Below are 13,312 nucleotides of genomic sequence, written 5' to 3'. Positions count from 1 at the left end.
GATTTTCCTTATATCCAATGTACCTAAACTATATGTAAGTCTTGTAAATAAACTATACCTACGCAACTGGAATTATGTGTTTTGATTAACTCATGTTTAGAACGTATGCAAGTCATATATCTGACTAATAACATCATGACGCTACATATATGTCAGTCATTTTGAAATGAAAAGTGAAATATAATAGTTACAAACATATTACGAATTATTATTATTCTTTTAAAAATCGGTCTAAGGTCACAAACAGTGGCAAGGCAAAACAGATAACTGAAAAACAATAATTCAAGTGCATAACATACATAAAGTCATCAGAAATTGAAAACAAAACAAAAACACTTTATTTTTTAATATTGCAACAAACGATAATGTAATGTTATCGATTATTGCATTATTTTAACTGTACCGGTAATTATCGTGTTTAAAATATACTTAAATAGTCGTAACTTTAAAGTAAATATTGTTTATCAGTGCTGTTGATATCACCTCGTCGTTACCTACTGCAAATTAACCCCTATCGCACTTTACTTGAAATCTGGTTTTAACTGGAAACCTGTACTTCCCCTCTTTTTCTGTTAAGTTTTAAGGGTGGTGCGCTCTTAAATACTAACCTAATTGAATAATAAGAACTCTACCTTTTTAGTAACAAAAAAATGTTGAAAAATCTTACCTCTGGACGATTTTCGTTATCGACGATAATGCACTTAGAATAACTTTTATATTTTTATAGCAGTGCTATAAACAATCATACAGATCATGGCTTAGCCAACGCGGTTATAAATGCTAATTACTTAGGCAAATTGATATATTTTCTGTATGCTAAGTAGAGTCAGGGGTCAAGCTAACACGTGTCCCTGTTTTGCATTTTATCTCTAAGATAGATAAAGGAACCGTCTGTTTCTATCATAGTTCTTCTATTTTCTAAGCTATCGTGAAGCAACGATCTTAGAACGCAATAAATAACAATGTTGTCAAAGATGACGGGCAGATAAACATAAGGTTTTACAAATAACCTTACATTATAAATAAAAATAACAATGAATGTTATCTGATTTCCGATCTACATATTTGAAATATCAATAGGACGTAAATACGTCCGGACGTGTTTACATCTGCGAACAATTTTACGTACCTACTTACCTAAATGTAGTTTAACAAAAATCTAAAAATATGCGAAGCAATTTGCTGTTGTTGTTACAATGTAACATTCCATTACGAGGCTGTATTTGCGATCGTTATCACAATTCCAAACTGTATCGGAATTATGTTAAATAGATCTTTATCGGGCCCACTGTTCTATAAAATTCCTATATGTTTAACACGTATATTTAGTGTTATCAATACGTATTCTTAGATATCATAAGTACCTATAGCATCTATGATAATAGACACCTTCGCGTGCAGGAAAATAGTTGTAATTGTCTGTTTTTTTATAGAATCAAGTGCAAGCAGAAAACATTAACGAAATATCATGTATTCTTTGACGGTATATATGTATATCTTTGTTTGATACAAAGTTCTAATCCGAACATAATTCTTTGAATTAGGGAATAACATGCACCCGCTAATTCAAAGAATTCTTTTCGTTATTCATTATTCCCTCAAATATGTAACGGAAGTCCTTTGTTAGCTTGATAATTTTAATCTTTTAGCTTGTTTAAATCCATAAATATAATTTTGTACCTAAACCATGTTTATGCCGCAAACATGGTTTAAGTAATACTTAGTTTTTTCAAAAGGAACGTCGGTTTCGTGGTTGATTTCAGTAATTGGTGTTACTGGAAAAACAGACAGTAAAAGGATTGACAGGGTATAATTTGGTTAATTAATGTAACTGTATTTTTTGAATATAGGTGTTGCACTTTTAATTGAATAATACCTACTTATAGCTCCGGAACATTTCACCCATAAAGATTTGCAAATTTTCTATATTATACTAATCATTTTCTTTTTCAGACTTATGAATGTTACTAGCTTTTCGCCCGCTGCTTCGCCCGCGTCGAGGTCGGTTATATCGCGTTTCCAAGAGAACTCTTCAAAATTCCGGGATAAAAACTATCCTACGTTCTTTCTCAAGGTCAACTCTATCTCTGTATCAAATTTCATTAAAATCAGTTCAGTGGTTTAGACGTGAAAGCGTAACAGACAGACAAACAGAAGAGCTACTTTCACATTTATAATATTAGTAAGGATAGATTAGAATGGAAAAGCAATTACAACTCTTGCATTCTTTTTCTGTACGAAATAAAAAAAATAGTAGGAACTTGATGGACTAGGGAATTAGGCCAAAAAACCCCCAATAAGATATTATCAGCCCGCACAATTGACACATGAGTACTATTCTATATTCTGTGACATTAGGCAGTCACGCCCGGGAACACGTGATAAACAAAAATAAATCTTGTTTATACCAAATAAGAGATACTTTACTTTTTGAACTTAGAGCCGATATTTTCTCAAAATTTAAGTAGGTCTGAACTTCGTAAAGACGTCTACTTATCTGCAAGGAAAAGTAGGTCTAGCTTAAATACCAAACTTCAAAATCTACATATTTGTAAGGATATGGTTCTATTAAAAAATCGTTTTTGGAAAGATTTATCTGAAGCATAGTTAACGGGTGAATGAAACCTAGTTTTAATAAATCTTATGTTATAAGTGTGCCTACAGAAGCGGCGTAGCCAATTAACCGGAGCGATACGTTAAAGATTCGAATTAGATTTGTTCAAAATATTGTTCTTCATTTACTACCCATTAATAATTTGACGGAACTTGTACCACGAGGTCTGTAATGTGTCATGAGTGTCTCGTTCTTCTAACGTTATCATAAATGATGAATAGTGGCACGTACATACAGTTTATCATATTCGATTAAAAAATAACAAGTGTCAAGACATTGATCTCTCATCGGCAAGGTCATTTTTTACTTTGATAATGTAATTCCCGTGATGTAATAATTCGCGATTAATTATAAAATAGTTGTTTTTTACAACTTTGAAAAGTTTTTGATTACGATTATATGTTATGTTGAGTAGCCTTATTTTAGGTTTAGATGTTTAGATACCTAGTAAAGAGCCCGTTCAAAATTGATATTTTAGGTAAGGAATGCCTTCGAATTACTTTATCTTGACTGGAAATAAATATATTTTTGATTAATAACTCTTAGATAAGGAAATCGCTTACGCAAAAAACTAAAATCATGGTATTCATTGATTTTTTTTTCAAATTTATTAGTGAAGAGTGCTTGGTGTGAAAATGTGCATGAAATGTTATGACATAAAATACAGATTGATATGAAATTATCCAGTTTCTTAAACTTCGCAAACAATGCAATCAGAATACTAATCTATAATTCAAAATCACTGCCCAATAGTCTTAGATATAGGTTCATAACGTGATTAATTTATAGTTATCTTTTGATTGTGGCTCTAGATAATTTGTAAACAGTGGGTTGTTTAGCACAATAATTAGTACGGCCGCCACGAATGATACATTCAGTGCTGAAGACAATCAACAAAGCTGTTTTGGATTTTCCTCGTGCCGGAATGTTTGATGCTATTCTGTTTCCAAACACTTTCGCGGAGAGACTTGTTTAGTGTCCAATTAAACTGATCATTGGTAATTAGTGTGGTAATTTTATAAGTGACAGTGTTAAGGATTATTTGTGACTTTTTAAATATGTACAGCGGGTGCCAAAACAGTGATACATGGAAACTATGCCCGAACGTAATTTAGTCTCGTACTTATTACACTATTTCATATGGATACTGTTTTTGTGCGGAACGCAGGTATATGTTAATGTTATTTATGTATTATAAATGATTTATGAAAATCTTAAATTTATGAGGGTCTTTGTGTTCGTGTAATTTGACACTGCCAAAATAGATATGCGATGTAAATGAACCTACTTGGGGGTAAACATCCATGGGCTTTAGATTTTTATAATTCGTCAAGTACCTACTGTTGTGCCCACATATTTAGTGATTATTTACTTCTATACAATTTATAAAATATATTGCCATTTATAACTTGTCTTCTAAGTGTCGGTTGTAAAGACTTACTTTCCATCCATCCGGGAAAATTAGAAAGAAAAAATCTGTGTTGATAAGAGATATTGCATTTATAAGTAACCGCTACGCTGACGTTTACAGCTTTTTTTTTATTTTTCCCATTATGTTTAAAATTGTCGTGTTGGCTTTGCAATTCTATGCAACAAGGTGCAGGTGCAGGTGCGGACGCAGGCAAAGTACCAATGTGGCTTTTTTCAAAGTTATATGCACTTTCTTAATATTGTAAGATTCCTGACTGAACAAACGGTGAAAGAAAATATATTGGGATCTAAAAGCGCAAACCCGCAGTGAGCTAGCGTGGTGACCAATGTTCAAATCCTTTCCTATACCGGAGGAGGCCTGTGCCCAGCAGTGGGACATAGGCTGGTATACCTAGCTATTCCCGGACCTTCGGGCTCGCCTGCTACAAATTGAAAATGATTCCAAAAAATCGGGATCTTATGTGTTAATCCAGATTATACACTATCTGTGCAGTGTATGTAAGTTTCGTCTAAATGCGTTCAGTGGTTTTCTGTGAAGAGTAACAAAAATCCAAAACTTAGGTACTTATCCAAACAGACAACCTTTCGCGTTTATAATAACCGTATGATTTCGCGATTATAATACCCATTAGCAAGATATGATAAAAATGTCATACCAAATAATCTCATTCTATAAAAAAGTGCAGTACACCACAGAACTATGTATGTCACCTTGTAACATTTATAAACCTCATTTTACAAAGAATATTGCTCTTTTATTTTATATCTTATAGATGTTATGTTAATACTGCTTAACAAAAGCACTAAAGTTGAACCCTTTTCTTCACCATTTTATTTCACAAAATGCGCTTTAAAAATCTACAAGTAATCAATACGTAATTACGTTTTTATGTAATCGTTCATCTACCTGCCTAAATGACGAGACAAAAAACTACTCAGTTGCAACGGAAATTAAATGAAAATAACAAGGTATGACGCAATTCAATTACCGAGAAAGGATGCATGAAAAACCAACAAACTCTTGCATTTGATTTTCTTGCAGAATTCTTACGATGTTTTGAATAACTCGGATAGTAGGACTCGGTGCGTTCTTCTTAACGATTTAATAAGGTTTACATTTCGGGTCATATCCTAACAATTTCTTCTGAAATTTATAGCTATTTTGCGCATTCCGTTTCTTTACTTTAGATAAACGTGCTAAGCGTGTACCTGTATAAATTGTTTTAAATAATAATTGTTCTCATGAAATAGCTATTACTGTCATTAAGATTTGCTGCAGTTATTACCAATTATATTATATGAGGCCCTATTTTTTAAGATCCTCTATCCGCCCGTCCGTAACAATGTGCAGTTGAAATTTTCGCAGATTATGTATTTCTTTAATATTGCCGCTATAACAACAAATACTACGAATATTAGGGTCATTCATAAATTTGTTTGTCACCTAACTGATATGTTTTTCATTAACCGTAATTCATAAGAAACCCGAGCTCGACTCGCACTTGACCTTTTTCTAATGGGTCGACTTTCATTAGCTTAGTTTTAAGTTTCGGTTGTAAAATAAGGGAGACTCTGTGTTTGCAAAAGTATGTTGGCATTTAGTGTATATAGACCTAAAGCAATAAGATTATATAATCAGAGTTCTGCAGCGCTAATCCTCAATTATCAATATTTTAGACAATTCACTTAAAGGAATTCTCTACTGTTACTAAGACCTTTTACATTTACGAAATTTAAAGTAAGTTAGTTTTGTAAACAAGAATTCTGATCTGAAATAAGTCAAAATAGTACACCATAGGAGTCTAACCCCTGTCGGATATTGAATGAACGACAAATTTCCGAGACATGGAAAAGTCTAGAAGTAAAACCGACGACCGCCGCGAACGTTGTTTGACCTTTCATATTGATCGATTTGCTCCGTAACCATGTAGCCACTAGCATTTTATAACACGTAGAGGTAATAAGGTTTCAAACTCATAAAATTTTAGCTCTACCGCTATTTATAGATTACTTAGTAACCTTTTATTGTGTTAAGGTTTTACTGGCATGTTTAGGTAGGTACTGCTGCTTTGTTAATAACTGCTCCACTTTGTCAAATTTCTAGGCATATATTTCTTTATAGTAACATTTTTGTAATCATGTTCCCCTTTAATCTTCACATCCTTTTTCGCGGGGGTTTTCACAAACATTTAAGCCACATGCACAAAGACAATACCCCGAAAAGAATCGAAATCACGTTTACATAAGATACTTTCAGAATATAAGTTACGAATGTGGTCCTCGACATAATTTCAAGCTTGTTTACCAAGAAGATTTAAATAGTTAATCTAAAATTGTGTCCCATTTCAAAGGATTTTAATTCCTTTGTCAATATAGCTTCGTAAAGGAGTTTCAATGTTTAAAAAGGCGACGATAGCGGTATTATTTAAATCTCGTCTGTGTTCCTAAATATCTTCGTTATTTAAATTCAACATTATGTTTAGGTGGGAGCACATCTCAAGGATGTCCTGAATCCTGTGAACGTGGACTTCGACGTATGGCACCAGCGCGACACTCGGGTGGCCATCCGGGCCAACGACCGCCTGGCTTGCGAAAGACCTAACATCTACATCTGCGAGGTAAACAATGAAGATAATTAAAATATACACGTGTGATTATAATAGGTAGATAGATGTACACGCGAGCGTAGAGATCCTTTAGTCCGATGTAAAAGGGCTACTTGGTCCCTAATTAATAATAGTTGAAAAATATGTATGCAAGTAATGTTAAAAATGCTCGTTTTGCCTTATTAGAATGCGTAAACGAAATTTTCAAAGAAATAATATAGGAACTTAGTTTTGGGTCATTTTCATTCTAAGACAAACATTGACGACAGACCTGTAATCATTTAGTAAATACACATTATCATAACTGAACGAAATAAATAAAAATTCGTATGCTATAAAAAAACGAACGAAATAAACAAAAATCCGTATACTACAAAACGAACCAACACACCCTTATTTCAGTATTAATACGAGCTCTCTCTTTTTATCCCCCGGCGCGGGGTGTTATAAGTTCCATGTGTATGTGTGTCAGATCTATTATGATTTACTTAAAATGGTTGAACACAGACAAGACTGAAAAATAACTTATCCTTATTGTATTATAGTTGCTTATGGTAACGTTACCCACATCAGACATGATGCACATCTATCTACTCTCATCATGTGTCCATTAGCCATACATTAAGAACATTGGAAATAAATTAAGAAGTGTCGCGACGAGAGAATGACAAGCTGATTGATTAGGGAGGACGAACACGCAATTTCTTACATTGTAACGCCATCAATGATGCGAATACAAAGTCCATATAAATTGAAAGCACTTGAAAGATTATTGAAATGTTCGTAATATAATAAAATATCAAATATCGCGCTCATTGCAGTTCTTTTTATTCGAGACCTTTTTTGTTTTGTTACCATCTGCCAGGACGCTAGTCAAAGATGTAAGACAAATTAAACTTTGCAATGAATTTTTTTAATCAAAATTGTTCGTACTATATTAACCGTATTTCAGACGCCTGCTGATATTTTGTCTTCTCACTTTTGACCAAAAGATACTTGTTTTTTTGCTCGCTGTTTTACACTTTAATCTACAAGAGAAACAAATTAAACTTAGCATGAAGTATCTATTTGAATTTCTGCCTACCTCGCCTATATCTCTTCTTAATGTTAAGTTGTAATTTTCCCTTGATTATTACAGGACGTTGTTGTGAAATTGACGTAAAATTAAGATGCTAGATGATTTACTTAGTGTCTAATAGCCAATCTATTTTAGGAACCCCCAGGTACAATACCTCCCGATGCCAGAAAGACGTGTAATTACCGCAATGTGCGCTACCACGAGCAAGTTTACCGCTGGGTGGCCGGTCGCGGATGCCTCTTCTTTACCCCTGACTTCCTCTACGTGGCCGGTGTCAACACCATCAACCTGAACGCAGGCTGCTTCTACGGACACTGGTTTGCGCCCTGCTTGGAGATCGTTAGTCAACTAACTTCATTTTATACTACCTATTTGAAATATTGTTAATTTAAAAGCTTCTTTATTGCGATGCTTATCAACCTTGTCAATTGTATCGATATTCAATTAGGACCTTTTGTAGTAAATAAAGACAATATTAAAAGGAATATTCCAAGTGCCTATTAAAGTAATGGTGTTGTGTTTTACAATAATGACGTGTAGCTGATTGGTTTAATTGTAGAATTCGTCCACATCCGCGACTTTTAATATTCCTATCTGATCAACGATAGCCGATCTCTGAACGATACGGACTCGATTGATTGTGATTATTCCAATTGACATTGTATATGTTATCAATTTGTATATCAGTTTAGAGAAATTGCCGTGGACTGAATATTGCAGATTTAGATTCTTTGTCGCTATTGCCACGAATCACTAGTCTTTGTAGACTAATAATGTCATGCTCTAGGCTAAGGAAGATGGTTCATGTGGCTGCTATCCCTTCGACCCTGGTCTGGAGGAGGTGGCCGCGGCAGTACGTGATGCGCTAATACCCGCAGCACAGGGCCGTTGGGAACGATGCTTCTACGCGGCAAGCGATTGCTGCAGTCACTATATGCCCGAAGTCTACAACAGTTCAAGTAAATCACGAAACACGAACCCACGACGTGTTTATTACCACTTAAGTGAGCCTTAGTACACAGGATAGCTATGTGTGTGCACGTAGCTTCTCTTTTGCACAGTATTATTATTAACAAACATACTTCTTGCATTGAACTGGTAAAACTAAGCTTATGTAGCCAACAACAGATACTCACTTAAGAACTGTTCTTCTGGCGAATGCTAAACACTTTTTTTCTAGATCATGATGAATGCGAAGCGACGTTCGACGCGTGGACTTGCTGGCAAGAGGCGGCCGTAGGTACCACAGCCACTGAAGTTTGCTCAGAATTCGCGTATTCCACTCACACCGGACCATCATGCCACCGTACGTTTGTCATTAGACTTCTATTATATTATCTATACCTTTGACCTGTCAGATGGACTTTAAACCAAACCTTTATTGTAGAAGCACTCAACTCCTTGCTTGTTAATAAGTCTAGTTTAGTGTAGTCTTGTTTTCGTCGAGTTATCATTCTACGCTTTTATTTCCAGACTACAGTAGCAAACAATGCCATGAAAATGGAACATGGGAGATCAAGACGGACTACACGACGTGCAGCATCACTCCACGCCTCGTTCGTCGTTACCAGCTGCATATCGCTGTCCTCTCCATCTCAACCATCGTCTGTCTCCCTGCCGTCTTCATCTTCTGCTTCTACAAACGCCTCAGGATAACCAGAGTCGCCTTACACAGAAACCTCTTAATAGCTATCATAATAAGAAATATTCTCGTGATTGTCAGCCGAAGTGAAGTAAGTGCTAACAATAGATTGACATCATGACATCTATTAGTTTATGATTAATCGTTTTGATTTTAACAATAACCGAAATAATTAGGCGTTGCTATTGTGGTTTTATATTATAATAGGTAGATATATGTTTCGAGCGATTACGATCGAATGATTTCTGATATTTATAGAAAGCGATAGTGATTATAGACTTGACATTTTAAATAACATATTTTGTTGTGATAATTATTAATAATAGCACCGGCAATTACCTGTCATCTTTCTCAATCTTTATACTTTACCTGCAGAGAGAGGCCACCCATTGTCTATATACGTCTGACCTTTTCTTCATATATGCGATGATGCTTTCTTATTTAGCACAGACGACAGCTGAAACTAAATTTATTTTTACTTATACATTCCTTACTAAACAAAGAGCCATAGACATGCCTAAGCCAGAGTCACGGACTAAAGGGGTCATGTACCCGGGTATTTTTAGTCGGTGAGAGTCTGGCATATTCCCACGCCATACCCTCGACGAGGGTTGAAGTCACTAGCTTTTCACCATGGACACCAAAAAAAGGGTATATATTATCTCCAAAATATATTCCATCTTTCTAGATCTACATAGATGAGCTGACAACATCAGGTGAAACGACAATGTCAGCTCACGGCATAGCTTGCCGAGTCCTCGCGTTCGCCGAGCGCGTCGCCGGCAACGCGGTGTTCGTGTGCATGCTGGTCGAAGGTGCTTACCTGCACCGCGCTATCGTAGCCGTCTTCAAACAGAAGCTGAAGACCAAGTGGCTGTATCAGATTGGAGCTAGTATGTATTCATTGACTAAGTAACTCCCAAAATGCCATTGAAAGGAGTCTCTTTGTTAGTATCAACATTCTTTTGTAAAGTTTTGCATAATTAAATGCTATAGATATTTATTGTTATTCAAAAACCACTAGAGTCGAGAAGAATATATCGTCTATTAGTGTCCAAAATTATCTTCTTCATTGCCTTGATTGAAGTTGAATGCTACCTGTCTGGATTGTTTTGCGTGAGATTTATACGTAACCACCTCATTAGGGAGAAGGCTGAGCGTCGACTTACAATACGCAATTACAATGTATTAAACTTTAATATTTCCCATACATTTCCTTTGTTTAAAGTTTATATACTTAACAAATTGCAAAGGCGGTAAACGCATAAACAATGCAAGAGTAGCGAAATATTGCATAGTAGGTAATTACTTTTAACTGACGCACTGGGTCACCACGTAGTAATATTGCTTCCACCCTTTCCAAAAAATTGCTATGGCTGGTGTCAAAATGTCCGGGCGATCCGTTCAGGTCGACCTTATATCGAAGATTCGAACGGTTACTTACCTTTCACTCTGAAACAAAAATATGGTGTAAGGGGTACGGGTAACACGCTGCGGGCTCTATCGCGTACAGGCCAATCCGTAAAGCGTTGAGGCAAAACAAATGAAGTACCACATCAATTCTGTTAAGATGACAGTTATAGCTTATTTTCTGCCTCTACAGTAATAGCGCTGATCCCAGTAGCAGCATGGGCGACAGTTATGGCTCTCCACAACGACCACTCGTGCTGGCTAGTGTACACAGTACCACATGTCCAGTGGATAATAGATGGGCCTCGCATTGCCATCCTACTGGTTAATACTGGACTCTTCATCGACGTCATGAGAGTTCTTCTCACTAAGATCAGGAATTCGGAGAACACCAATCAGCTGTAAGTGGTTGCAAGATCAAGAATTTTAGTTTCCTTAATTAACATCATTGTTAATTTGGTCGTAAAACATAAAGCCACAAAGCACGAACTGCCACGCTCAGTATAATTTGTTTTATCCTCCAAGTACTTTAAACAACCTGTTTGAATACGAACTGTGGAGAAAGGATGCAGAATTGTTTTCAAAATTGCAATAAATGTCAGCATTAATTTTAGCAGCAGAGTGTATTAGAGCATAACTCTTCACTCTTTTAAAAACACCTAGTTTCGAAACCACATTAGTTAAGTAATAGGTAGGTACATCATGCAGATATATTTGTTCTAAATATATGCAATCATACATTAACCTTGCTTTTAGTAGACAACATTTACGCAGTCAGTAACATAGACTTCATTATAAAATTATTAAAATTATCAACACAATAGAAATAGGTGAATTTCGAAATTCTTCTTTTGATTAGATATTGTTTTCGTAATGGAAAATGCACACGTGTACTAAAACAATACATTGTAACTGTTTTCAGTAACACCGCTAAAGCCACGTTATTCTTGATGCCTCTTTTTGGAACACAATTTTTGCTGACTGCCTTGAGACCTAGCACTACAAACTGCACACAAGAGCAGATCTATTACTACGCATCTTATACAGTTGAAGGCCTGCAAGGATTCATCGTAGCTACTCTTTACTGCTATGTAAACAAAGAGGTACAATTGTTATCGTATTGTAGAGTCTCCACATATATATAAATTATTCCAATCACAATTATCGGACAAACAATATCTAAATCCTTACATTTTCAGGTGCACACATTAATAAGAGCAACGTATAGAAAAACTGAAAGCGCCGTTGTTTCAAGAATACGAGGAGAATCAACATATCCTCGAATGAGTATGGGTCCAAACTCAGAAAGAAGAATAACTTACAGCACTGGTCTACATCCAAGTCCATCAGAGGAATCTAAAGACCAATATGCTACTATAAGACCAAAATTACACGTCGCAGAAATAATATCGATACAAGCAAGCGAGCGTTTAGCCGAGATCCTGGAACCGGTTTATGAAACTATACAGAATGGTGTCACTAACGAAGGATACGACTCCCTCGATAGATCCGACATAGATAATGATTCAGGTTTCATTCCTAACAGGGAATTCAAAGTGGAAGACTATTATGGTTTCACAAACGCGTCAAGTATCTCAATCGATTGCCAAGACTGGATACGGTGCGTCTCGTCCCCTTCGAGCAGCGTTTACAATAATTCCTTAAACGACTACGAGTCTAAATATTTAGAGAAGAAATTCCCTAATCATTCAAAGCTTCGCGACATTTGCGAAGCTCAAGAGAGGTCGAGATCTGACAAATCTGGGTGTGGGAATTGTTTTGCACACATAAATGCGCAAGTTGCTAATGATACTATTAAGAAAGACATCGACCCTGAGAAGGAGCCCGTCACTGTGAATCCGAACGACGAGTCTGAGTACGACGACTGTGAAAACATGCTCGATGAGATCATGCAATACATAGAAACCACGGACAACAACAAAGTTATTCTGGACCCTAGCTGTCTCACTCCCAACAGACGGGAAGGAGAGAAAATTATATTCTTAGATGAATAGCAATATTTACCCTAAGCTAAATCTACCGTTTTCATGATTTGCACCTTTGTGTGAGCTTGATTTATTAGTCAGCTTAGGGCTGCAAGGCAATCCCGAAGTACATATGTACATGAACACAGTATGTACGTAAGAAATATCGACCGAGTTATAGTTACCAAATATATTTCATGTTTTCAGGAGTTACCGTATCTTGTATCTATTTACCTAAATTCTGTCGATTTATTCAAAGTAGATATTTCAATTATTCATTACTCCTTTAAGTAGGCAACAGAATAAATTTATTAATCGTAACTAATTGTAATGTAAGGGAAATATAAATATAAGAACTCGTAAGGAACTGTCCAACGAGACCTTGTCGTATAGCAGATATACCTAGCAAATAGTACCCATATAAACTTTTGTAATAATTCAATTAAATGTTATAATGAAATGATGTGGTTTTATCACTTTTCACTGAACACAATCACATACATAATCTACCAAAAGAGCCGGCAATTTCGGCTCATGTGAGCATCT

At 35.7% G+C, this 13,312-nt stretch overlaps 1 protein-coding gene across 2 annotated transcripts; it reads left to right on the top strand.

The window, feature by feature from the left end:
• Positions 1-3,453: 3,453 nt before the first annotated feature.
• On the top strand, positions 3,454-13,226 carry LOC113500840 (calcitonin receptor-like protein 1). Of its 2 annotated transcripts, none has more exons than XM_026881737.1 (10): positions 3,454-3,782; positions 6,529-6,663; positions 7,865-8,068; positions 8,517-8,733; positions 8,910-9,035; positions 9,203-9,462; positions 10,060-10,264; positions 10,975-11,182; positions 11,704-11,884; positions 11,981-13,226. In XM_026881737.1, exons 1-10 carry the CDS (start codon positions 3,702-3,704, stop codon positions 12,794-12,796), a joined length of 2,433 nt encoding a protein of 810 aa, XP_026737538.1. In that variant the 5' UTR covers positions 3,454-3,701; the 3' UTR covers positions 12,797-13,226. The 2 variants fall into 2 exon arrangements, with proteins under 2 accessions (XP_026737538.1, XP_026737539.1); XM_026881738.1 differs by having other exon boundaries at positions 3,455-3,782; positions 8,517-8,688.
• Positions 13,227-13,312: the final 86 nt, after the last annotated feature.

This window comes from Trichoplusia ni, chromosome 14 (genome assembly GCF_003590095.1).
Source record: "Trichoplusia ni isolate ovarian cell line Hi5 chromosome 14, tn1, whole genome shotgun sequence".
NCBI lineage: Eukaryota > Metazoa > Arthropoda > Insecta > Lepidoptera > Noctuidae > Trichoplusia > Trichoplusia ni.
The sequence above is the reverse complement of the archived record's forward strand: the minus strand, read 5'-3'. Positions and strand labels throughout refer to the sequence as shown.

What these genes read in the sequence shown, in the direction of transcription:
- LOC113500840 (XM_026881737.1), top strand. Translation starts at nt 3,702, where the DNA reads ATGGAAACTATGCCCGAACGTAATTTAGTCTCGTACTTATTACACTAT. An exon ending in TGTTTTTGTGCGGAACGCAG is followed by an intron (nt 3,783 to 6,528) that starts GTATATGTTAAT and finishes CATTATGTTTAG; the next exon opens with GTGGGAGCACATCTCAAGGA. An exon ending in CACCGGACCATCATGCCACC is followed by an intron (nt 9,036 to 9,202) that starts GTACGTTTGTCA and finishes TTTTATTTCCAG; the next exon opens with ACTACAGTAGCAAACAATGC.